Here is a 27,598-nt window from a genome sequence, read left to right as displayed (position 1 = left end):
ATGTGAACGGGATCTGTTCCGGAGCCCCATTCGCATCCTGAGCAGAACGCAACCCGCGTCTGCGCATGCGCAGGTCACGATTCGCCACTTCTGTGCATGCACGTGACGTCATTTTTAGCGTCTGCGCATGCGCGAGTGGCAAAACCCAGAAGTAACCCGTTCCGTTACTTCTAGGTCACCGCGGAGCACAACCTGAAAACGCTCAACCTGAAGCTACTTTAACCCGAGGTATGACTGTACTTACTTTATATTCCACCTTCCCTCCAAGGCACTCAATGTGACATAAGCGGTTCTCTCTTCTCCATTTTATCCTCACAACAACCCTGTGAGGTAGGTTGGGCCAAGAGACAGTGAGTTGCCTAAGGTCACCAAATGAGCTTTGCAGCCAAGGGGGGACCAGACCACTGCTTTCCCAGGTACTCTAACCTAGTAAGGTAAAGGTAAAGGGACCCCTGACCATTGGGTCCAGTCATGACCAACTCTGGGGTTGCGAAGCTCATCTCACTTTATTGGCCAAGGGAGCCGGTGTACAGCTTCCGGGTCATGTGGCCAGCATGACTAAGCTGCTTCTGGTGAACCAGAGCAGCGCACGGAAATGCCGTTTACCTTCCCGCCAGAGCAGTACCTATTTATCTACTTGCACTTTGACGTGCTTTTGAACTGCTATTTCAACCAGTGGCCTCTTTCTTTCTTTCTTTCTTTCCTTCCTTCCTTCCTTCCTTCCTTCCTTCCTTCCTTCCTTCTCTCCCTCTTCTGATGCCCTCTTGTGTCTCTGCCTCCCAAATGCTTGCACAGTTGTTTGTTGCAGCAACCCTGGCTATAAGTTCTGCAGGTGAATGGTGCCTCTGGGGCTGATCAAAGCTGCTTCTCAATTCTCTGAGGGGCAGTGTGAGGAGGCATCTCTCTTCGTGGCATGCGGGGGGGGTGCGCTCAGAGACCAGGGGAAGAAGCTGCAGCTGCCTAAAGGACTCCCAAGGAGAGGGGAGAGGAGGCTGAGGGAACCCTCCACAAGGGAGTGTGTTTGAAAAAGGGTGAGAGGCTGCCAGCTCTGCAGGCAAGGGGTGACATAACTGGGCTTCTGAGCCCCACAGGGGTGCCACGGAAAGAATGCAGTTGGCCAAGTGAGCCATAGACTTGAAAAGGTTGAAAACCTCTGCTCTAACCACTACACCACAGGGGCTCTCACTGGATCTTCTCACTGGGAAGCTCTTGTGCTCATGCTCAGTTGGTTAGAGCATGGTGCTAATAACACTAAGGTCATAGCACAGCTGCAATTTCCTGCTTTGTAGGGTCTTGGACTTCAAACTCTTATGATCCCATGTGCTTCGCACAGGCATCCGGCCAACCAGTGTGACAACAGAATTCTAGAATTGATAAGTCTTCAGTCAGATCTTCAGTTAGGTTATTTTTATATTCATTTGATGAGTGGATTTTCCCCATCCCTTCTTTTTATGGAGGGAACAGTGCACCTGTTGATTTTCTACCTGTCATGCAGCTGTTATGCCTGTCATGCAGCTGTCATGCAGCTGTGGGGAGAGCAACCCATAGCTGAAGGGTATGATTGCTGTATTTCAGTAGAAAGATTCCTGCATTGCAAGGAACTAGATGACCCTCGTGGTCTCTTCCAACTCTAAAAATCTATCTACTATCTATCTATCTAAGCATCTGCTTTCCATGCAATTCCCTGGTTCATTGCTCTGTGTGAAATCCTGGAGAGCCACTACCAACCAGTGCAGGGAACACTGGGTTAGACGTTCCAGGAAATTATTTGGGAAATAGGGGTGTGCCCCATCCTTCTTGGTGATTTCCAGCTCTCTTCTAGTTCATCAAATATTAGACAATCTGTGACGATGGGGAGAGGAGGAGGCGGGAAGCAGTCTTCTAAATTATGGCTCCGATGACGCCAAGGCGTTTTTTCCTCCAAGCCCTGGAGCTGTGGGCGCTTCCGAGCACCCGGGCTGGGTTGACTACAACCCCCAACATCCCTCGCGGGGAGCTTGTCCCGCTCAGGGCGCTACCTGCTCGCCTCCCCCAAAGCCGTCTTCGGCAGCCAGGCAGCCAGTCGGTGGGAGTTTAGCGCAGCCAAGCGACCGACTGGAGCCACTTCGGACAAGCGGAGAGCGGCGAGAGCGGCTGCCTCTGGCTTCAGCCTCCGCGCCGGGCAAGTTTGGTCTCCTCTTCGCAAGAGCCTCCAAAGCGGGAAGGGGAAGCGCATTGGAGAGGGGGAAAGAGAGGGAAGAAGAAGAAGAAGAAGAAGAAGAAGAAGAAGAAGAAGAAGAAGAAGAAGAAGAAGAAGAAGAAGAAGAATCAAGGGAGGGAAGGAAGGAAGGAAGGAAGGAAGGAAGGAAGGAAGGAAGGAAGGAAGGAAGGAAGGAGTGGAGAAAAGAAGGAGAAGCAAAGTGACCGAAGGGAGATGAGGCAGATCTGGAGGCTGGGATCCCGAGTCTGCTTCCCTCCGTGGCGATCTGGAGATCTGGCTTCCCCGCTTGTTCCCTCCTAGCAGACGCAAGCCATGGCGCCAGAAGGGATCGCTCCGAAGGGCTGCGGCGATCCGCCCGGGATGGAGTGGCTCTCGCGACTCCCCTGCTAAGCCCTGGGGCGCGTCGTCGGGTTGGGTGGAAGGCGCGAGGAGGACGACGAGAGCGGCCAGCGGAAGGTCTCCCTTTCGAGGCGGGGATCCGAAGCCTCCGCCGACGGGAGGCGGCGGCTGCCCGTCGGTGTTCTCCCCGCCCTGGCTGATGTGGACTTTAGGAGCCCGCAAGGCGCTCGGAGCGACTGGCGAGCCGTCCGAGTTGTATGGCTGGCGGAAGGCGAGGGGCTGGGAGAGGAGCGCCTAGCGTCGCAGGAGGAGGAGGAGGCGGCGGCTGAGGTGCCAAGCCAGCGGGGGAGAAGGGGGCTTCTCCTTGCGCGCAGGGCACCGGGCTCTTCTCCCGTGATGTGGAGACTGAGCGTGTGGTGGCTCCTGAGCAGGGTGTGCCTTTTGCTGCTGCCGCCCTGCGCCCTGGTGCTGGCCAGGGTGCCCGTTTCCTCCTGCCACCCGCAGCCCTGCCAAATCCTCAAGCGGATCGGGCACACGGTGAGGATCGGCGCGGCGCACCTGCAGCCCTGGGCTGCCACTTCCCCCGCCGGCGCGGACGCCTGGGGACCAGGACCGCACCATGGCATTGCGCTCGGAAGAGAAGGAGGGCGAGAGGCGGCAGCCGGACCCCAAGCCGAGCCGCAGGCGCCTAGGGCGGCCGAGTGGAAGGGGTCCGGAGGGTCTCCAGGGAGGTGGCGAGCGGCAACCGGCTTGAGGAGCAGGGCACACTTGGGCAACGGGAGTGGCGACGAGGGTCTCCCTCCGCTGCTGCCCCGGGAGGCGCTGCTGTCGGCGGTGGAGACCCTCAACCGCGTCAAGGGGCTTCTGCCTTACAACCTGTCCCTGGAGGTCGTGATGGCCATCGAAGCGGGGCTGGGCGATCTACCTCTCTTCCCCTTCTCCTCGCCCAGCGCCTCGTGGAGCAACGACCCGGTCTCCTTCCTGCAAAGCATCTGCCACACCGTCGTGGTGCAAGGGGTCTCGGCCATCCTCGCCTTCCCGCAGAGCAGAAGCGAGATGCTGGAGATGGACTTCGTCGCCACCGCGCTGCACATCCCCGTGATCAGCATCGTGCTCAACGAGTTCCCTAGAAAGAGCCTGGTAGGTGCGGGTGGAGGGCTTGTGGGGTGGGGGGCGTTGGGGTGGGGAGAGAGAAAGGGATGCCTGGGGTCTCGCCTCTGTGAGCGTACCGGGGAAAGTGATGAAGGGGAGGGGAGGAGGGGAAATGGCCCGGAGCCACTATACATATTTAAGAGCTTCCGAAAGGGGAAGGGGAAGGGGGGCGGTTCCAATGGAAGTTCTGCTTCAGTTTGCGAATTTCAGCACAACGGACAGTTTGATATTTCAGAACCACGGACAGCGCACCTGGTAACTACAGTACAGTACTGCTTTATGCAGAGACGGTCCCAACACTTCCGCGTTCAAAAAAATAACAACACTACAACAAAACCGTCTTTCATCAAAGAGCGCTCACTTGCGCGTGAGCGTTTGCTATTCTGGGTTTCTTGTCTTCCTTCTCCGTTTTCTTCCCACTGAGAGAGTAGCTCCACTTGGCAAAGGCGCTTGGGATCAGGCCGGCAGATGTTCCCCACCTGGTTCCACGTTTTTGTAATTCATGCTAAATGAACTTTTAATTCACTCATAAGCTTCTGCCTAGAGACTTTGCTTGTTCTCAGAGATGAATCCAGATGGATACCCACCAAATCTAAGCACCCAGGCGCAGAGAGAGATCCGTTTTGTTTTAACTTTACCCTGAACATCTGTGCGTTATAGAGAGAGACTTGTGTGGTTTTAAAGCTCATGAAGCTGTTAAAAAACTCGACGTTCTCAGTGGTGACTACTCCACTTCTTTCAGATCATTTAATGCTTGAGTAGATGCATTCTTCAGTCTCATTCTTATTCTCTCTCATTCTTGCAAACATATGCATGCTGCAGATAAATACACACATTTATCCCTGAAGAACACCCACACACCCACACATACACAAAAACCCAGAGGTGGGTGAGATGAACAGTCATATTTGAGATGCTAAACTATTATTTGTTTATTTATATACACTTTTCAACATTCAAGGCACTACATAAGTCTAACTCAGCTAAGCAACTTCAAGGCATCTTTTTATCCCACCCCACCCCCGCCAGCCTCCCTCTCTTTCTCCCATCCCTTGATTTATGTAACATCATGATGGATGAAGTTTTCTGGAAAACTCAAAGATCTGCCACATTCTGTTCTTGCATTTATATCTCACCTTTCCTCTGAGGAGCTCAGTGGCAAACACACTTAACCACCTCCTCATTTTATCCTCACAACACCCCTATGAGGTAGATTAGGTTGAGAGGCACTGACTGACCAAAGGTTAACCTAAGAGCTTCGTGGCTGAGTGGGGATTTGATCACTGGTCTCCCAGGTCCTAGGCCACTAAGCCAGGCCTTCGGATCTTTTGGGCATTTTGGCTGGCATTGCCCAATCATGGATTTTGGAGAACTTCCCGTGTTACTTTGCTTCCTATTTAAGATCAGAGGTCAGGGATGCGACTCATCTGTCTTAAGTCCATGGAAAGGTGATGAATGTTGGCACCATCTTCTTTCACTCTGTGACAATTTACATTTTCCTCTTCATTTAGCTCACTGCAGGTAATAGTCTTGCATCTAAAAAGGCAATTCAGAGAGTGATGAAGCTGTTGTGGGTTTTTCTTCTTCTATCTAGATGGAGAACCAGGGCATACAGACACCATACCAATATAATATAATATAATATAATATAATATAATATAATATAATATAATATAATATAATATAATATAATATAATATAATATAATATAATATAATATAATAATCTTTATTGTGGTCCAACACAATATGGATTCAGAATAAAATACAGATTCATGCAGACGACCCCCCAGGGAAGGGAGACCGAAGCGTTATTTGTTTAGTCATGGGAATGTTGATGTTTTATTTGTATGACTGCTGAAAGAAACTTTGCCATGGCCACTGTGATATCACTGGACTTGTCGTCCAAAAGATATTTGATATAGTAGGCTTCAGACTGACCCGGCCAATTTGCCAACAGTGGTTTAATCAATAGTTCCCTAGCTTGATCATATTGTCCACTATGCAATAAAATATGCCTCATGCAGTTGACGTCCTGAGAGCATACACAGATATTTTGATAAGTGATACCTCTCCATCTGCTATTTAACACTTCTGATGGAAATACATTTAATCTGGCTTTGGTGAAAAGACGCTCATATGTTGCCATACCAATACAACCCTCTATGTATCTACTCAGGCATACTCCCAGTCAAGTGTGTATAGTATTGTAGCCTGAGAAAGCAATCCTATACTTATTTACTTGGGAAGTGAGCCCCATTTAACTCAGCCAGACATACTTGCAAAGTAAACATGTATAGAATTTGGATGCAGGTAATTAAAATGGCCTGGGGCAGTGTGTGTGTGTGTGTGTGTGTGTGTGTGAGAGAGAGAGAGAGAGAGAGAGAGAGAGAGAGAGAGAGAGAGAGAGAGTGTTAGTTTCCACTATGGTTTAGGAGTGTGAGACCTCTGTAACCCACTCTCTGCAATTGTAAGACCTCTGCAAGCTCTCTTCCCACGTGATGTTCGCCATCTTTACCATTTTTGAAATGCCATCAATTGTTTTAACTTTGACTTCAGCATGACAAAGCTATAGCCCAAGATTCAGCTGCTGGGTGGTTCTCAACAAAGGCATTTTAAAGGAGGGACGGTGCACTTAAGCAGAATTTGTACTATTGACGAGACTACAGCTTGAGTTCCAGGAAATGGAATGGAGCCCACTGGTACTCATGCATTGTAGCTTGCAGTTCCTCCCCTTCTATTTGCCGTCCCAGGTAGAGGCATCATAATCTTTACCAGGTTGCTATACATTCTAGGCTTTGATGCCTCTACAAGATGGGTTGCATTCAGCTTGATAGGTTATAAGTTGTGAAAGCCTTCTGCTACCTGTATAAACATCTCATCAATACAGTACTGTTAAATGAATGTTTTGGAACTGAACTAAGGGACAGATAGAGATAGGATGTTACTTGGCATGGAGTAAAATGGAAGGTGTTCTTTGAGTAAGACTGATTAGGTGCATTTCCCCTCTAAGTCACATTGAGTATTAACCCAGGATGTGTGGAGGGGCTTTTCTTGCAGAGTGGGGGAGAGACCTCTGGCCCTCCAGATGTGGCTGAACTACAGCTCCCATACTCCCTGAACACTGGCTATGTTGGCTCAGGCTGATGAGAGTTGGAGTCCATTACCTGGACAGATGTGGGCTTGCCCAGCTCCCCGTGCTGCAGAGTCTGAATTAGTTACCTGGAACCCTTGGCTCTGCCATTTAATTGATGCAGTGTTTCTTATTTGCTCCTGCTCTCTGTTTGTGACACATTGTGGTCCATCTCATGTCAAATTGTTTTGAAATAGACCCAGAGGGGAAGCAGTTCCCACTTGTCAGAAGTCTGCCATTTTGTGATGCTTAGCTGATGGTCTTGGGCCAGCTCTGGTCTTGAGTTCCACATGAGGCCCAGGATAACGCAAACATGTAATACCATTGACCGTATTTAACACAGCAGCTGTTAGAAGTTATACCTGTAGAAGTCAGTTCCTGGGTTTTGTCTCTTTGTCAATTGCTATTCAGTGGAACCCAGAATGGGGCTGTACAGATTGGGGAAAGCTTAATTCTCAATTATGTCCACTGAGATATTATGGACAAAGTTAGTGAGCTTCATCTCTTGGACGCAGATAATGTGGTAAAAACTGTCCCCATGTCTTTTTGAAAGAAATGAATTTATATTGTATTCATTTAATTGTAGCACTGCTGTTTTCTGTATATTTCCACCATGTGTCAGAAATAACATGATGAGGCTTTGCCACATTAGACAGCTGCTGTAAGTAATCATTTTTATTTTATGCCACCTCCCCGTAAACCATTCCATGTGTGCATATGAGGGAATGGACTGTGCTAAATTTCATCCTCTCTCTCTACTGTGCCATCATTCTAAAACATGGGACCTTTGACTCACCAGATGTGTCTGGACTACAGTTCCCATCATCCCTGGCAATTGTCCTTGCTGACTGGGGCTAATGGGAGTTGGAGTCCAACAACATCTGGAGGGCCATGAGTTTCCCATCCTTACTTTATACAAGCAATTAACTGGATTCCCCATTGGCAGCTGCACCACTGAAAAATGTCTATTTATTTGTTGGGTATATTTACTTCCTGCTTTTCAGCCATCAGGTCATCAACATAGTTTAAGATGCAATTTTAACTTATTTCACTGCACCCTTACCTACGGAGGCATGGTTCTAAAGCAACCCATCTTTTGTTCCTGTGCAACCCATTAAAGAAAACTCACACCATTACCCTCTTAGCGCCAAAGGGTGATGTCCTAACATGGTTGCTTTTCTCCAAAATCGTCAACACACTTTAGCTGGCTCCTTGGGTTCTTGTCCTCCAGGACTACAGAGCAACTTAATACCCCAGAAGAAGAGTCAGTGGTACTGCTAAGAACTTATAAAGCTATTAAAATAGGCCTGCGGTTATTGAATAATAAAAGTTATTGTGCTGTAAGGATTTTTCTACTCCTAATGGCGCATTTATAACCTAGAAAAATGCATTCACATTCATAAAGTACAGCATAATTTGCATTGAAATTGTCCACACTGCTTCTCTCACAAGGCTGGTGCTTAATTAGCTCCCTCTTGAGTCTTCCAGGTCATCCCTCTATTTGCTACCTTCTGTCCATATATCATCCAGGGGCAGAGCATCACTTGACATGTGCTCTGCACTGTACCACTCAGAGCAAGGCATCAAGGAGCTGGAACTATGATTAGGAACTTAGGAACTGAGCTGCTTTCTGGCCCTTCCTATCTTGAATCAAGCAGTCAGGTTGCTTGTTAATGGACACAGAAGTGGACTCTGAAAAAAGAGTTGCAACCTTCCTCTGCAAATGGGGTGATTTGAGGACATAAGCCACACTGCTGAGTTAGGCTGGGGAGCAAGCCTAAGGGACTGCCTTACAGAGTTGTGCTAATGAGACGTTTCACTGAGCACTGCCTACCCTGACTTGCTACAGCTATCTACAGCAGGTTTCCCAATGTTTTGGCTGCAGGACCACATTCCTTTCTGAGCAACCTTTAGAGGACCACATTTCAGTGGTGGGCAAGGCCAGAGGCAAAAGTGGGAGGGGCAAAGTAGGGTAGTTTCTACACCTACTCAAACATCCATCTGCACCAGCCATCTAGATAAGCAAAAGGCATGGTCAGAGTTCAAGGACACATTACACTCAGGGTGCTCATGAGGGTCACTGAGGGTCACTGAGGGTCAAGGAGACTGGTCAACCACAGGGCAGGCACACACATGGCAGGCACAGGACACAATTAGCTCTTCATTAACAGAAAATAATAACACTATGGTTCACCTTACTCTAGCTGAGAGGTTGCTGAAACTGGTCATTACAGTGGTACCTGTATTTTTAATCTTTGTATTTTTAATCTTTGTATTTTTAATCTTCGTATTTTTAATCTTTGTCGGAAGCCGCCCAGAATGGCTGGGGCGACCCAGCCAGATGGGCGGGGTACAAATAATAAATTATTATTATTATTATTATTATTATTATTATTATTATTATACCTCGGGTTACAAACACCTCAGGTTACAAACACTTCGGGTTACAGACTCTGCTAACCCAAAGTAGTACCTCGGGTTAAGAACTTTACCTCAGGATGAGAACAGAAATCGTGTGCTGGCGGCGTGGCAGCAGCGGGAGACCCCGTTAGCTAAAGTGGCACCTCAGGTTAAGAACACTTTCGGGTAAAGAACGAACCTCCAGAATGAATTAAGTTCGTAACCAGAGGTACCACCGTAGTTCCACCCTTCTTCCTCTAGTCTTTCTGTTTGGATCCCTCCCAAGAAGACCAAGGTTGCATCTAGTGGCGAGCTCCTCCTCTGGGTCTGTCTGGCCTGTTGCCCAGCAATGTGCAGGACTCTGCTTGATCAGGGTCTCAGAGGGGGAGGCAAGTCAGCAGGACCGGGACTGTCCTGCTGGTGGGTAGCGGGGCCACTCTCTGACTCCTCTCTATCTGAGTCTGCACTCAGACTGTGACTCTCAGCCTCTCACCCTGTTCTGGAAGACCCTCCTCCTGACCCCTCTTAATTGCTTACACCTCCTGTTTCTAGCACCTCCCAGCTTGTCCCTTCTGCTGACTGCTCTTCAGTGTCCCACTACTAGGATCCATCAGTCATCTTCTGTGCTGTCCCTGGGGGGCTTGTGGGTGGGGGGCTCCCCCCACTCTTCCTCATCCTGCCAGTTCCTGAAACTGAGGGGAGAGTTTCAAGGACCAGATGGAGAGACTTGGAGAGCCATATTTGGCCCACAATCCTGAGGTTCTCCACCTCTGCTTGATAGTGTTAAAAGGATATATTTCCAAGCTGTGCTATCTGAGCTGCTTTTCAATTATACATGCCAGGGAATAAGCCTAGGAATGGGGTCCCCCATGATGCTTGACTGCAGATCCTATCATCTCTGACTATTGGCCATGTTGGCTGGAGCTGATAGGAGTTTGGAATCCAGCAGATTTGAAGGTTAGTCACCTGTGACTTAAGTTGATGCTTAACAAGGTTGACCCTCATCACCCTGGTTGTTTGTGCTCTCCATTGAGCCATTACCACAGACAGTTAATCTCTATGCTGATGATGCATTATTTGTCAAACATCCTGATTTTTTTTTGGAAATGTCATGAGTTTGATCGATGAATTTAGCAAGCTGTTGAGGTATGAAATTAATTTAACAAAATCAGAAAGGGTGGAATTCAATGTTAACAAAACATATGATAAAGTGCCCAGGAAAAAATTTCCCCTATAAGCTATTTTGGGTGTGTGAATGTATAAAGATATAAAATAGATAGATGATAGATGATAGATGATAGATGATAGATGATAGATGATTGATAGATGATAGATAGATAGATAGATAGATAGATAGATAGATAGATAGATAGATATAGATAGATGATAGATAGATGATAAATGATAGGTAGATGATGATAGACTATAGATGATAGATGATGGATAGATAGATAGATAGATGATAGATAGATAGATAGATAGATAGATAGATAGATAGATGATAGATAGATATAGATAGATAGACAGATAGATGTAGACAAAAACTGGCTAAATATAATCATGATAATTTAAGGACAGAGGTCAAGAAAGAATTAGAGTGATGGTCTCAAATAAAAACTCCATGGATGATAGATGATAGATAGATAGATAGATAGATAGATAGATAGATGATAGATAGATAGATAGATAGATAGATATAGATAGATAGATAGACAGATAGATGTAGACAAAAACTGGCTAAATATAATCATGATAATTTAAGGACAGAGGTCAAGAAAGAATTAGAGTGATGGTCTCAAATAAAAACTCCATGCTTGGGGAAGTTAGCAACAGTTAAGAAGATTATACTCCTCCATTTTTAATTGTTTTCTGAAATCTCCCACTCCATATAGTGATTTATTTATTTCAACAATTTGTATTCTGCTTAGTGACAGTCATCCCTGAGCAGTGTACAAGGGACCCAATACAATAAGACTGAAAATGAGCTAAAACCTACAAAATCAGAATTCAGTTCGAAAACCTGCTAGAATGGGGGGGGGGAGAGAGAGAGAGAGCCTTCAGTAAGAGCTAGAAGTTCAACAGGGGGAATGGGCCTATCTGACCTTAGCTGGAAGGAAGTACAGCAAAACTGGGCTCACAATACTGAATGAAGCATGGTTTCTGATGGATATGAGTTGTGCATCTGAGTCATTAACAGTGACTTCCTTGAAGACCTCAGAGTTGCAAGGGATCAGGTAGTCCTTGAGCTATCCTAGTCCCAAGTCATCACAGGCCTTGTAAATTAATCCAAGTGTCTTGAACCTGACCTAGTAGCGTATAGGCAGTCAACACAAGGTTTTAAGCACCAGAATTTAGTGCTGGTGACACTCTGTCCCCATCAACTGTCCAGGTGGGGATGTGTCTGCAGAAGCTTGTAAAATCTAGTTGGAACATTGCATTGTTCTTCACCTCTCCAGCCAATATGAGGCTTACAAATTAGCTTGGCCAGGGGTGGAGGTGAGTGGGGAGAGAGAGACTGTCAATAGAAATAACAAAAATGTTGAATTAGATCACTGCATTATATTAAAAGGCAAGCAGATCAGCACAGATAAACAGCATCTCCTAACAATTCAGCCTCAGCAAGTGGTATTTCCAAAGCTGTGTATACGCTAACCTGTTAATAGCACATAATGCAGTTTCCCCCTCTCAATCCAGAATTGTTCATGCTTGTCCTCAACATGCTATTTTCAATCTAGATTAATTATCGATCCTGCCATTCACAAGGATAGGTGTGGTTACTTGTAAAGCTTTTAAAAACTCTCTCTGGGATTAGATTATCTGTAACTCTTCCTCCCTACACATGCCCCAGGTGAATGAAGAAGTAGCACTTGTGATTTTGGTACAGCATCACTGGGCATGTATGAATACAATCCCCATTGCCAGGCCTGCCTACATCTGTTTTCAAAAGGGCATACTGTGGAGCGATGCAGATTCAATTTGCAATGAGCTTTATTTTTGGAATAAACCAGTTTCTCAGTAAGTGCTTTGCAGGGACGAAATATAAGCAATTGATCTAGATTGTGTGTGGGCTACGTAGAAAAAAAACAAATACTCTGTCTCCATTGATTCCGGAATAAAATGGGTATGCAGCCAAAATCTCTGCAGTTAACTGGTGAGGATTACATTTCAATTAATGAGATGCACCGTCCCACCTCTTCCAGGAATTTATTCACAAACTTCTCAGCTGCTGCAGGCCTTGCTCTTATCTGCTCTGGGTGATGGGATGATAAGCAGAGCCCAAGTGACAATATCAGACCCTCCAAGTGTCCCTATTTTCCAGGGGAAGTCCTGGATTTAAAGAAACCATCCTGGTTTCTGATTTGATCCTGAATGTCCTACTTTTCCTTAGGATGTCCGTATATACATTGGAGAAATGTTGGAGGGTATGGAGTTATATGACCCACAAGCCAAGGAGATAAGTAACTATACAGCCTTTAGAAGACAGCCCTGTATGGAAAAGTTTCTTAATGTTTAATGTCCTAAAATGTTTTTATATGTGTTGGAAGCTCCCCAGAGTGGCTGAGGCAACCCAGTCAGATGAGTAGGCTATAAATAACAAAACTGTTGTTGTTGTTGTTGAATAGGTAAAGGTAAAGGGACCCCTGACAGTTAGGTCCAGTCGCAGATGACTCCGAGGTTGTGCGCTCGTCTCGCTCTATAGGCCAAGGAGCCGGCATTTGTCCGCAGACAGCTTCCGGGTCATGTGGCCAGCATGACTAAGCCACTTCTGGAGAACCAGAGCAGTGCACGGAAATGCCATTTACCTTCCTGTCAGGGTGGTACCTATTTATCTGCTTGTACTTGAAGTGCTTTTGAACTGCTAGGTTGGTAGGAGCTGGGACCCAGCAACAGGAGCTCACCCTGTCATGGGGATTCAAACCGCTGATAAGCCCTAGGCTCTGTGGTTTAGACCACAGCACCACCCAAGTCCCACCCAGTCAGATGGGTGGGATATAAATAACAAAATTGTTGTTGTTGCTGTTGTTGTTGAATAGGATGTCCCTATTTTCATTGGAGAAATGTTGAAAGGTATGCAATATCAATAGGCTAGAATTGCATGTATGTGGGAAGCACTTCCCATACAGTGCAGGTACAAGTCCTGAAATGCTTCCTGCATTGGTGTAGCCCAGTCTTTCTCCAGCCTTTCAGATTTAGGAGGGACTACAATTCCCATCAGCCCCAGCCAGCATGGCCAAGGGGTGGAGATGATGGGAGTTGTAGTCCAGGATCATCTGAAGGGTGCCAGGTTCAGGAAGGCTGAACCAGCCAGGAGAAAGGAGGCAAAGGGCAGTGCTGTGACTTTTGAATCTCAGCCCCACTCACCAGCTCTCTGACAGCATGCTGATTTGAGCTGACATCCAGGGAGCAGACCTTTCTTCCTTTGAGGCTGGCAGCTCCTGACAAGAACTTAGTAAGGTTGCTTGAAGGTGACAGCAGTGAAAGCTATCTTTGAAATACAATCACAGAGAGAAAAAATGTAGATCCAGGGCTAGGTGGAGCAGTAATGTATAGCTGTTACAAGTTTTGCAGTGGGCTGGCATATTCCATGGAAACGAGCTGAGAGCGTTTCTATTAAATTGGCTTCCTTGTGCTATGGGGTGCCTGGAGCAGAGCAGAGGTGTCAATTGAACAACCCTGGTGTGCCTGACAATTGGTTCGAATATCTCCCTGAGAAATATATAGGACACAGGAAGGAGAAAGAGGCATATATCACAATATTTCCATAGCTGTAGTCGCACAAATTACCCCAGCGCTGTGAGTCACAGTTAGAAGAAATGTACCGTATTTTTCGCTCTATAACACGCAGATTTTTTCTCCTAAAAAGGAAGGGGAAATGTCTGTGTGTGTTATGCAGCGAATGTGTGGTCCCTGGAGCCGAAAAATGAGGCAAAAATCAAACCGCGCTTCAGGGAGAAGGGAAGCCTGAAGAGAGGAAGTTGCTGCTTTCCTGCATTCTGCCTCAGGGTCTTACTGCCCTCCCTGCTCTGTTTCGTTGCTGTGTTTGCTCAAACGGAACAAAGAGCAGGGAAAGCCCCTCCCCTCCAGGCAAGAAGAGGGGAAAGCAGAGCGTCGCTTTATCCTGTCCCTGCTCCGGAGGAACAATGTTTGTGAAGGGAAGAGAGATTACAGGTTCGGCTTAAAATTCTGATTTGACTTCCTGCTTTTTGTTTTTGGAGACACACAGCATTCAAATATGCTTTCTTCCATTTAAAAGGATGAAATCCTTAAACAGTGGCTGGCTTGTGTGGGTGGGTGGGGGGAAACCTTTGCCTTCCTTTCCTCACGTTATAGCCCTCTCCTGCATTCTTAGCCTTCTGTGTTTTTCCTTCCCTCCCCACTTAAAATGTGGTTACAAAGCATGGATCCACATGGATCCTCAGGATCTTTGCATTGGGTCACCCCAAATTCACCATCAGAGCACACAGCATGTCCATGGCTACAGCCTGCCCCCCCAAAATCACACACCCATTGTTGCCTGGGGCTGCAATGGTGCAAAAACGTGGTTACAAAGCATGGATCCACATGGATCCTCAGGATCTTTGCATTGGGTCAGCCAAAATTCACCATCAGAGCACATAGCATGTCCATGGCTACAGCCTGCCCCCCCCCCAAATCACGCACCCACTGTTGCCTGGGGCTGCAATGGTGCAAAAACGTGGTTACAAAGCATAGATCCACAGGGATTCTCAGGATTTTTGCATTGGGTCACCCCAAATTCACCATCAGATCACATGTCTGTGGCCACAGCATGAAGCACAAAAATGATACGTCCACTGTTTCATTCAGAATATTTTTTCCCTTGTTTTCCTCCTCTAAAAACGATGTGCGTGTTATGGTCAGGTGCGTGTTATAGAGCGAAAAATACAGTATGTGGTTGCAGGAGTGCAGTCTGAGAGGAAGATTCCTTTTCTACCAAGCTACGCAAACAGCAGACTCTTTAGGTGTAGCTGCTGTTGAGTGTGCCAACTCAGAATGCAGACAAGGATCTGAAGGCATTAATCAATGCTCACTTGTGTAAATGAAACCCTCTGGACACAGCAGAAATAACTGGCAGAATCCAAGACCAGGGAGAAGAGTTGGTGAAAGAAGACTGGAAGAAATTTAAATACTATTTACAGAAATATTGTAAAATTAATGAATGTTAGAAGGATGTTGGATAGAAACTAAGGGGTTTCCAGCTGTAATGCTTTAGGAGATACGGAAAAAAAAGGTTTATAAATGGGTAAAAGCTTAATGGTAAGGATTTGCTGAACTAACAAATTGAAGTGGAATACAAAGAAGGGAGGTATGAGGAGGTCTGGGGAAATAAGCATAAGGAAGATATGTTATGGAAAATTATTTGTTTTTTAACTGTTTTTATGTTGTATTTTGTTTCTTTTTTTTCATTGTTATATTTTAAAAAAAACTTTAATAAATATCTTTTTTTAAAAAAAAGAAAAAGAAACCCTCTGGACATGCAAAAAGATTCTAGGCTAGGTTTCTGTCCACTGTGGCAGTTTAGCAGGTAAAGTGTGGCTGGGCGTCTTGTTTGTTTGTTTTTGACATGGTATAGCCCTGATTCAGTCCGTCCTTCCCCCAGCTTCAGTGTTTAATGGTAAAGTCCAGAATCAAGGCATCAGAAGATTCCACTCGTCATGTAGCTCAGCTCTTACTGACCGCTATGCTTTTAAAATGGATAAAAGTTTGTGCATCAGTGTGTGAGTTTCAGAGCACAGGATGGGGGTTGTCAGATGTGATGGTGTTATTTATTACTAGTTAGTATCAGCTTTATTACTAGTTAGTATCAGCTTGCCTGGCGTGCTCTGGTCCATGGGGTCACGAAGAGTCAGACACGACTAAACGACTAAACGACAAGTATTAGCTTGTCTTGCAGCTTGATCCACAACACATTTTTCATAAGTACCGCCAGTTTTAATGGAATGTATAGCTAGGCGTCAAGTCCTCTTCTTAACCTGTGCAACAGACCATAGTACAGGAAGTAACTTCAAGCTCTCAGAGGTGCCCTAATGGGTTCCCATTTATTTGCACTAGAGTTGGGAGCTAGGCTTGCTTCTGTAGCAAAGCATCAAGTAGCCATTGTGTGTGTGTGTGTGTGTGTGTGTGTGTGTGTGTGTGTCAGGAGTAGTGGTGGGGCATGTTAGTATTATTCATTCTCCCATTGCTGTTGGATCTGGTGATCCACACTGTTTACATTCCATTCCTCTGGAAGTGTGAGAATGGAAACTGAGACACAGCACTTCCGTTCTCTGTGCTTTTGTATTTCTGCTTTTTGTTCTGTCTCCCAGACAGACAGGATGTCTGTGGGAGCTGCTCCACGCACTGTTGTTATTTTCTTTATTATGATTTGTTTTGATTTGACGTATAGCAATAAAATTAGCGATGCTACATACTTCCGCAGCCAAGCTTTCATTTACTTTGCTGTTTTGCGTGCTCATATGAGCAGATATGAGTCACTGAGATACAGGACTGCTGCCGAACGCTTCATGAGTGTCCTGTTACCGGAGGCTGAGGCCTCATAGGGCTCCCTGTGTATACTTCCTCTTTAGCATATACTGAAGATAGCATCATGGTGTCCAGGAGCCACTGAATTCATCTAAACCCCTTTTAAAGCCAAAAATATCTTAATTTTGCTTTTCAAAGCAACTCCATAGTCATGGACCACTTATAGACAAACTGTTTATAGAGTATTCATCCTGATTTGTTTTCAGGGAGACTAGATGATTCTAACTATCTGCTGGACATTCATTCTGATTTGTTTGCTATAAGGTCAGATGAAATTGCATCCAGCAAATGTTACCCCACACTTTCTGGTGCATTTTCCCATTGCTTTCCTGGTTGCAAGAAGCCCAGTAGTTAAGAGTTGGGGGGAGCATGCTTGTTGTGCAAGAGCTCCAAATCAGATTTTATTGAGCACGCTGGATTTGCCAGTATATGATGGAATCCCATCTGAAAATAGCAACAGTTTGGAAGTGCCCTTTCATGATGTGGAGTTTTGTGAGCAATGTCTGCTGAATCTCAGGCTCAATAAAGATGAGAGGTAGGAATTGCAAGAGCAAGACTTTCTGCTTTTAAAAAACAGACTTTCGGAACCATGGTGCTAGGGGAGACTTGGTTGGTTTTGTTGTTGTGACTTCAACCTTTTCTATGGCAATGATTTCCCAATTTAAATCACCTTCCTCTGAAGCTGCTATTGGTCCCATGGATAAAAACATCAAGATACACTTGAGAGTGCTGTACATTCTCCTCTGCAGGGCAAACAGCAGCTTCAAAAGGGAGTTGGCAACGTAAAGGGAGATAATTTCTTGATGGAAAGAGTTTATTCCCCCTGCAGCCATCATTTCATTTATTTATTTGAAAAAAAATTATACCACTAGACTGTAGAAAAATCCCCTAACAACCTTAACATAGTTCACAAAAAGAATAAAAAAGATAAGTAAAAACAGTTAAAAGCAGCTATTTAAAACATTTGAAAATTAATCAAAATCAATTATCAGTGAAATGCTGATTAAAACACATGCCAGCTTTCTAGATATCTGGGTTGGCTTGTCTAAACAAAAATGTGTTTAGGGGGCACTGAAAAGAGTACAGCGAAGGTGCTTGTCTGGTGTCAATATGTGGGTGCTGCCATCATCTCTTCCCTACAGCTACTTTTAAATTGGGGGGGGGGGCTTGCAGGAGATCCTATTCTTGGATCTTCCTCATTGGATCTAATGCCAAAAGAATTTTCCAGTGGTCTGAGAATGAGTTGGCTTGGTGCAGAGATACCAAACGAGCAGAAACAATTATTTATATATGCAATGACAGCAGCGCGGATACTACTGGCCCAGAGATGGAAAGAAGATAAAGTCCTGACCAGAGACAAATGGCTGATGAAGATGATGGACTATGACAAAATGGCGAAAATAACTGGGAAAATCAGAAACCAAGAAGAGAGGAACTTTAATAAGGAATGGGGGAAATTCACAATGTCCTTAAGAGAACACTGCAAACAACTAAAAACTTTGGCAGGGTTTGAGTAACACTTGTAATGTACTAAAAACTAAGGTAAAAATTGGGCGATTTAAGAAAAATAGAGATAATATGTGAGGCCGTTGAAAAAGATTGACAATGGTAACAATGGTAGGGTGGAGGGGAGTCTAAGGATTCAGGGAATACTAAATGTTGATGATGGTGTTTAATGTTTGAATTTAAATGTGCAGTGTAAAACTTAATAACAAAGTTTAGGAAAACTTTTAATGTTTAATAGACTATAGTATTGTTGTTGTTGTTGTTGTTGTTGTTGTTGTTGTTGTTGTTATACAAAAAAGAGGGAGAATGGGATGGCTTATCACTTTGCCCATCCTCACTAGAAGAACTCATATAAATTGTACACAAGAGTCCAGAATGTCAAGGTGTGTTTAGTGTGCATCATTTTATACAGGTCGCAGAATCCAGCGCACAACCCTGGTGCTAGTGTTTTATAACTGGCCATCAAGCAACTATGTGAAACAACAGCAAAGTACTGTAGCCCAATACAGATTCTTTCTAACTTTTGGCAACACTAGCAAAATACATATCTCACAAACATAATCCTGAAGCTGGGAAAGCAGGTGTTCAGCCAGGCAGAGAAATGTAGATCTTAAAAAAAAAAACCCAAACCAAAATGTAAACACACCAGACATCAGGACTATGCCAGAAGGATACAATCTGATATAACTGCCTGCTTTTCTTCTCTATCCACCCTCCATAAGATTTATTTGGTAATGTCTGCTGACAATAAATCCAAACATTGTTATTACCAGGGAAGGCTGCTTACTTTCTGATGTCCATTTGGAAATAAATAAATCATAACTGTGAGCAAAATGCTGCAATTTGAAGCAATCGTTTAGCAAAGGCTGTTAGGATTTTCCTTGATAATAGTGCTCGTTGTGTTGAAGATCTGACAGGTAATTGTTTTGGAGAGAGAGGAGTTTGCGGCTGACAGTCTCTTTAAGTACACACACAAACATATGCAATACTCAGTTTCATCTTTAGAATGCAGTGCCTCTGTTCCCAATGTACAATAATTGTAGGTACAAAAGACCTGCAATTCAGGTTTCAGAGAGGGGGCCTTTCCTAGCCCTACCTGGGAATGCCAGGGATGGAATCTAACTTCTGCATACAAAGCAGATGTTCTGCCTGCTAAGCTGCAACCCATCTCAACAGTGACCATTCTCCATAATGAAGATGGCACCATGTAGCATGGAGAGTCTGTGACTGGCATGACATTCCATGCAAGCCTGTATATTTGAAGACCATTTTAAAACACAAAACAGCAAGCAAGAGGACAGATGATGTGCAACATCAAAGGGGAGAGGCAAGACTGAAATGTGGAAGTTCTCCATTTCTTATAATTTAAACAAGCAGAAGATATTGTGTGCATACAAATGTGATAGAGGGAAGCATTTTCACAGATGAACATAAAGGTGTGTTGTTGGGTTTTTTTAATTAAAAAAAATACCTATGAAGCAAGGCTTGATTTTAAGCTGAAAATGCAGGCACCCCAGAAACAAAGTGTACTTCTATGCTGCCAAAAGAAAGTTCAGTTTCCTGTAAGAAAGAATGAATATCTTCTGTACTAATTAGCTGGCCAAGTAATTTTTTAAAATGTGATAGCCGAGATGCTGCTGGGGGACTGAGTCTATATAATAGAAATGAAGAGTGGCTTTGCAGTGACTAAAGAGCCTCATGAGTTATGGATGTCTTCTTGGTAGGCTTCCAGGCTGCTGGCAAGATGTGCTGAGTTCCTTCAGAATGAAGAAATTAAGGGGATATGGGAAGGAAAAGGAGTCCCAAATGGAGACAAAGCCAATCCCATTACTGGGCCCTCTTTGTAGCAAGTCTGGGAATGCTTGGTTTCACCTGTGCTTCATTCATTTTGAAGCCTAGGAGCCACATTTTCTAGTTTCTCAACAAGATGGCCTTTGTTAACCAGATGGTTCTGTTGGGGTCCGCTAATCGGGCCCAAGCTGCCTTGGTCCCTGAAAAGCCAATAAATGCCACAGACAGAGGAGATCCCCATAATCACTCGTTTATGCAGCTGAATAAAACAGAGCGGGCGAGCCACACTCACCAGTGTGATGGTGAAGCCACCCCAAATAGCCTTTGTTCATACTTTTTATAGGCATCCCCTTTCCCCCTTTCAAGGTTCATTGCGCTGATCAAAACAGGACACCTTGCTTAGAGACCTTGAAGGGGAGAGTTGCCCGGCAGAGGGAGGTTTTCCTGAAAATCGCCTGGCAATGTTATCTGGTCTTCACATATTTGTGGCTCACCCTTCTAAATTCTCAAGCAGGCAGTTTTTTACAGAAGCAAAATGGCCTCAGTTAGACTAACCAGAAAACAGGACAAGAACAGGCCTCTAAGGCTTTTTCTGAGACCTCACAGTTCCAAGATGGTGTCCACAGGCACACATGGGAATGGAGGGGTGCCCTGTGGCTGCCACAGGGTCTTCCCTAGCACCCACAGGTCACCCCTCCATTCCCAGCTTCTGCTTGGAGGTCTCCCATAGGCATCTGCATATGGATGGTGACTGTAAGAATGTTCTGGACTAAGTAAAGGTAAAGGGACCCCTGACTATTAGGTCCAGTCGTGACCGACTCTGGGGTTGCAGCGCTCATCTCGTTTTATTGGCCGAGGGAGCTGACGTACAGCTTCCGGGTCATGTGGCCAGCATGACTAAACCGCTTCTGGCGAACCAAAGCAGTGCACAGAAACGCTGTTTACCTTCCCGCTGGAGCGGTACCTATTTATCTACTTGCACTTTGACGTGCTTTCGAACTGCTAGGTTGGCAGGAGCAGGGACCGAGCGACGGGAGCTCACCCCGTCGCGGGTATTCGAACCGCCGACCTTCTGATCGGCAAGACCTGGGCTCTGTGGTTAAACACACAGCGCCACCTGCGTCCCTTCTGGACTAGATGGACCATTAAACTGATGTAGCAGGATCTTCTTATGCTTCAATTATCCAAAAGGAAACTGAAAGCATGAGTGGCTGAGGTGTGTTCCAACATACAATCCTCCCTACCCTGCAGAACTAGCATGATTACAGGTGCCATGTAATATTCATTCCCCATTTTTAAGAAGCCTACACCTTGGAACTCCCTGCCTATCGACATCAGACCAGTATACCTGAAGGAGCGTCTCCACCCCCATCATTCTGCCCGGACACTGAGGTCCAGCGCCGAGGGCCTTCTGGCGGTTCCCTCATTGCGAGAAGTGAGGTTACAGGGAACCAGGCAAAGGGCCTTCTCGGTAGTGGCGCCCGCCCTGTGGAACGCCCTTCCAGCAGATGTCAAAGCGATAAACAACTACCTGACATTCAGGAGACATCTTAAGGCAGCCCTGTTCAGGGAAGTTTTTAACATGTGATATTTTACTGTATTTTTGGTTTCTATGGAAGCCGCCCAGAGTGGCTGGGGAGGCCCAGCCAGATGGGCGGGGTATAAATAATAAATTATTATTATTATTATTATTATTATTATTATTATTATTATTATTATTCACTATACTGTTTTTGGCACCTGCTAAAAACAGGTGTCTTTAGACAAGCCCACCAAGATGCATCAAATGTTGGCATGTGTTTTATTCTGTTTTTAGTCTGTCATTTACTTTCATTTTTTAAATGCTTTAAATAGTCATTTTTTAAAAAAAACAAACAACTGCTTTGATAGTAATTTTGTTGTTTTGTTCTTTTTTAAAAATTGCATTAAGAGTTTTTTTAAAAAACAACAATCAAGCAGTGTGTAAATTTTATGAAATAATAAATATGGAACAGATATATCTTAACACTACTCGTGTTTTCAGTTTACTATGAAGATGGGTCCCAGTGCACAGCCCTAATATATAGGATTGTGCTAATTACATAGCTAAAAGACAGCAAAACCAAAGAAAACATATGCATCTGTATTTGAAATTTGGTCACAGACTTGAAGGGCTTCCAAACAGGAGACCTATGGAAACTATAGTATTGTGCCATATCTTTTTTTTTTAAAAAAAAGTTGGAGTTTCTTGCTTGCTGCACTTGTTGAATAAATGTGTATATAATCATAGTGTCCTCAATTTTATCAATCCTCTGCTGTTCAGAAGGTTGCTTGGGAAACTTCCAATTATGCACTATACATGTTTCGCTGCTGTACACAATTGCTTAAGAAGGTCTTTATGCAGGAATCCAGGGTCATTAGGGAACTTTGCTTGTCCTCTGCTTTTGGAGTCTCCAATTTAGGGAGAGTGCAGACATGCATAAACACACGAGCAACTTCACTGTACTGAATTGATGCTTGGCATTTGCACTTGGAGAAACAAATGCAGTCCAGGCAAGTTGACAGTATCACTGGTTAGAGCTTCTGAAGTTCATGGAGTAGGTTGATATCCTTTTCTGCATGGGGCAGCACTCCCAGTAAGAGATCAAGTTCAAGTTTGTCAGTAAAAGCTTCTAAAATATTTCATGGAAAACTGGATTCATTCCAAAGAGAACACAAAGTGGCATAGCTTCCACTTCAAAGACTACTTTGTAGGCATCAAGGCATCTTCTGAGAAACAACATGTATCGCTGTAAGCTTAAATACATTTAAACTGAGCAAAACGGTAATAATAAACATTTCCAACATAAGCCATGTGAACTCATTTTGGCACACATGGAGCGCATTGCAGTAATCCAACCTTGAAGTCACCAATACCTGAACTTCCTCTCAGCGCTAGCATCAGCCATTTGTGGGTTCTTGGCATGGTCTGAAAGGAGTCATCAGTGCCACTTATAGCACATGGGGGTTCTTTTTGGTGCAATACAAACATATTTGGAATTGCCGTGTCTGCACTCTGATGGCATATGTTCTGTAACAAGTCGTATGTCTAACTGATGCCAATTCAGATGCCATAGAGAATTGATGTAACACAAGACCAAACTGCATGTTACTTTACTCATGCTGTTAAAAATGTTTGTTGGAACTCGTAACTTTTATTTTGAAGAAACTGTAGCCCCGGGATTCCAGTACAGAATGTTTTTTTAAAACCTAGATTGTGAGGAGGAAGTGGGAGATGCCAGCTTTCTGCTCATACCTGTTATATGCTCCTAAAATGCACTAAGGGATTCTGAGAAGAATGTTGAATATGGGACACTAGTCCAGATTTGGAGCATGTTCTGGACAGAGCTGCATTTTCTTCAAAATAAAAATGACCAATTTAATCATGCTTCAGAAACACTGTGACGAATGTAACATACAGTTTGACTGACACCTGGTCTACCAAAAAAAATCCTGTTTTAACTGCTGCTTTTCAGATCTTCTAGCACTCAACTAAAGCAATTTACATTGTGGGCAGTTAAGGCACTAGATGGTACTAACTCCCAAGAGTACCCCCTGTTGTCATGTATAAATTGTGTGCTCTAAAATGCGATGAATTAACATTTGCCTTTTTCTTTTTTAAAAAAACAACAACCCACCATACTTAACTGAAGCTTAGCCGAATGCTACCGTGCCACAAATATTCTGTCTCTTTCCCCAGCAACTCCTGTTAATTATCTACAACTACATTTTGCATGAAAACATGGGGATTGTCTCTCTCTCTCTCGAAGCTTCATGTCTATACTATTTAATATTTATGACACACTTTTCCTAATTGCTCTACATTCTCAGTGAACCATGTAGTAAATGTGAAAGTGATAGCAATAATATTATTCCCAAATTAGGATAAAAGGATGAGAAACCTAGAAAAGGCAAGGCTGAGATGGCATTAAAAACTTAGGGCATCCTACATCACATCCTGCTTTTGCTCCTAGGCATGGGGGAGAGATTTGGTTCAGTTCAGTTTTCAATGTGAACCTGCCAGATTTGCACTTCGCAATACAATCTGTGAATCCAGCTATCCTTTGAAATTTGCACTTCTTCGAATTTTGCAATGCTCTTCTCCAACCAAAGAATGTGTAACCACCTGGGTGTATTAGGGAAAGTATGTATAAACATGCATATATTGATAGAAGAAATATACAAAATACATTGTGTTGGAGAAAATTACTTGCAGGAAAATGTATTTATTAGCCCAAAATGCACACACAAAAATGTCTATATTAGGAGAAGCACACTATCATGCTGGCATTTTTGTGAAAACAAACACACACACACACACACATATGAATATATATGAGAAAGATTGCAAACTGGTTCAAAAATGTGGGAAATTAAAATGCTGGTGTGAAAAATGAAAAATGGAGAGAAACTGAAAGTTACAGATTCATCCATCCTTATATTCTGCACACAGAATTTGATACTTATAATAGTCTAGATAACAACCCTATGATATTTCTGAGGTCCATTTCTGGGAGTTTAATGCTTGACCTGAAACATTTCCTCTTCAGAAATACCGTTGCTAAAAGTAAGCTTATTCTAGCTCAATGGTGATTACATCTGACCCACCAAGTGATGTTGTAAGGTAACTTGAACAGAAGAAGAAGAAACCTCCAGGATTAGAGATGGCACAGTTGGTGGACCCAGAGACAATGACAGGCAGAGACAATTATTTATAGTTTTGTCCCCATCCGCTTTCTTGCTGAGTTCTACAAGGGCAGCACTGAGACGGAGAAGGAGGAAGCTGACAGCCAGGACCACCTCCTGGACTGGTTGTTATTCTGAAGGCAGGTAGGTCAGACCTGGCTAAAGATGCACTGAGGTTGATGGAGCAGCCTCCACTGTTGTGGCCTAATCAACCGGGACTCTTACTATGTTCCAGTACCGGGACTCTTACTCTTACTATGGTTCCCTATTGGTTGTGGTACACTTCAGGGATTATTCTCCCACCACTAAAGGAAGAAAAACAATATTGTATTGATCTGAGTCAGGGATGAGGAATTGGATCCAACTAAAGGACCCAGAAGTGAGCAACCCTCTGTGGACCACTTTGACAGGTGGATGGAGCTGCCCAGCTGTCAGTTACCTGACATCAGAAGACTGAAATGTAAAAGGAGGGTCACTTAATCCCCAGTTCTTCCTTTGCAAACACAGTTTGAATTCAAAATGAATTTAAGCTGTAGCTATAAAGATTATTTCTTGGCAACCTCAGTTTGTATTCAAGACACAACTGCCAAGGAAGAACTGAGAGCTCTCTGGTGCAATGAAGATCTCCTGAGTGTCTTCTTCTTCTTTGGCAATCACTCGTAGCTGAGTAAGATTGTCTTCCATAAACACGATTTTAAAAGTGAGTCCGTAAGTGACTGTGGAGGCCAATTCTGGATCCACATATCCTTCCACAGTGGGGACATTGGTTTCCGGGCAGGAGTTGATCATGGTGTGGATTTGCCAGGCGTGTTTCCTCTTAGCTCATTTCTCCCTTTCGCCCTGAGTTTGAGCGTCTTCAAAACCCATGACACCTTTGGTAAAGGCTGTTCTCCAATTGGAGCGCTCGCAGGCCAGTGTTTCCCAGTTGTCAGTGTTTGTACTACATTTTTTAAGATTTGCCCTGGGAGAATCTTTGAACCTCCTTTGTTGACCACCAGCATTACGTTTACCATTTTTAAGTTTGGAATGGAGTAGTTGGTTTGGAAGATGATAATCAGGCATCCACACAACATGACTAGCCCAATGAAGTTGATGTTGCAGAATCATTCCTTTGACACTGGTGATCCCATCTTTGGCAGAAGGAGAGTGACAATGTCAGTCATCATATTCAACCCGTGGCTACAAAGGAATATGCCTTTACATCCATCCTGATTTAGGATCCTCAACCATCCTGATTTAGCAGGATATTCCGGAATTATGGAAGCCAAGCCAACTTCTGATTGGATTCCAGCATGTCCCATTTTTTGGTACAGCATTGTGGCATGAATCGGCTAGCTCGTGCCAGAGTACCAGACAAAAAAATCACTGGAGTTTTTTTGGTCTTGCACCCTGGCACAAGTCACCTGGCTCCCATAAGTTCTTAGAACAAAAAAAAATGAACATCCCAATTTTGATTAGCAGGGTGTTGGAGGGTATTCTTTAGCAGCTGCAGCTTGGATCCGGTGCTGTTGGAAGCCAAGCTTTTCTTTGTCCCGTGCCTGATATCACATGACATCAGGTGATGCATAGGTAGGCACAGCTGAGCCAAACAGACAGGCAAAGCAAATATGGAGGCCTTGTGGGCCTAATTAGGATCCAGGGTTGGTGGTTCCCACTGCTGTGATAGGCCTACAATTGTTCAATGTGGCTGATAAAAGACTCAAAGAAAGAAAAACGTAAGGAGCACCTTCTCATGCATGATACGATTGTTTGAAAGCTCTGCCCAAAAGGCCCTTGGCAGATGCCATCCTTTTTTAAAGATAGGCTGGTCATCTACCAGGAGTAGAATAGTGCTTTCACTAATATGTTCATTTCTAGGCACACCTGTAGCATCCTTGACAGATGTGCAATAGACAAGTTACATTTGCTAATATTTCCGCTTACACACTTCTTTATGCAGGAGAATTGTCCTCTTCTGCATCTCCAGTCACCTTACCATCCAGCCTCTGCTTCAATACCTTCAGTGAAGAGGAACCCACCACCAATTCCTAAGGCAGTCTGTTCCACAACTGAACCCAGAGTAATTTGACCAAAACATGCTTAGCTACAGTTTCCACCCATTCTTTCTAGTCTTGGGCCACACCACCACACCATCCTGGGAACTATAGTTTACCCCCATTGAGCTATAATTCCCAGAACCCTTAAACATGTCCCAGAATTATTTGGGTGGGAAGCCTTGTGTTTTAAATGTATGGTGTAGATGTGACCCTGACCTCTTTCTGGAAATAACATTCTGACAAACGTATTCCACCAACTTTCATAGTTTAGCTCCAATTGTATTGCTCTCATTTTTATTCTTTCCACTTTTTAATTGATTTTGTAGTTCACCAGCATTTTTAATTGAATTCATTGTACTTTTTAGTATTTTTATCTTGTTTTCTGCCTTACAGGTGTATATTGAAATGCAGATTACAGATAAACGGCACTACAGCTCTGACCTTTGCAGGTCTGTTTACTCATTAGTATGAAATTTGATTCAAGGTATTATAAGATCATTATCTGAGGAAAGAGAAAGATGATTTGATTTAGGTAGAGCACTGAGGAATATAAACAAGCCTCACAATCTGCTGAATTTCCAAGAGATAAAAAGACCAATAGACCTGTGGGTGTAGGGCTGCATATCAATTTAATTAATTAATAATCATGTTGGAAATAATGGTGGAACTATGTAGAGGTGAACAGTAGGGTTCGGCGATATCAGGTTTTCAATGTTGTGATATATCACCGGCTAAACATTGCTATTTACTGATATATCACGATATCTGAAATAAGGATGGAGCTATGTAGAGGCAT

The 27,598-nt window shown here is 44.3% G+C and overlaps 1 protein-coding gene across 1 annotated transcript in view; it reads left to right on the top strand.

Annotated features, from left to right (window-relative positions):
- Positions 1–1,305: 1,305 nt before the first annotated feature.
- GRIN3A (glutamate ionotropic receptor NMDA type subunit 3A) overlaps positions 1,306–27,598 on the top strand; it is a 104,644-nt gene continuing 78,351 nt past the window's right edge. Inside the window, 3 exon segments of the mRNA XM_082204598.1 lie at positions 1,306–3,118; positions 3,120–3,284; positions 3,287–3,679. Coding sequence (XP_082060724.1) covers positions 2,936–3,118; positions 3,120–3,284; positions 3,287–3,679 — 741 coding nt within the window. The 5' untranslated portion in view covers positions 1,306–2,935.

Source organism: Podarcis vaucheri (assembly GCF_965113315.1).
Source record: "Podarcis vaucheri genome assembly, chromosome: 17".
Classification (NCBI taxonomy): domain Eukaryota; kingdom Metazoa; phylum Chordata; class Lepidosauria; order Squamata; family Lacertidae; genus Podarcis; species Podarcis vaucheri.
The sequence above is the reverse complement of the archived record's forward strand: the minus strand, read 5'-3'. Positions and strand labels throughout refer to the sequence as shown.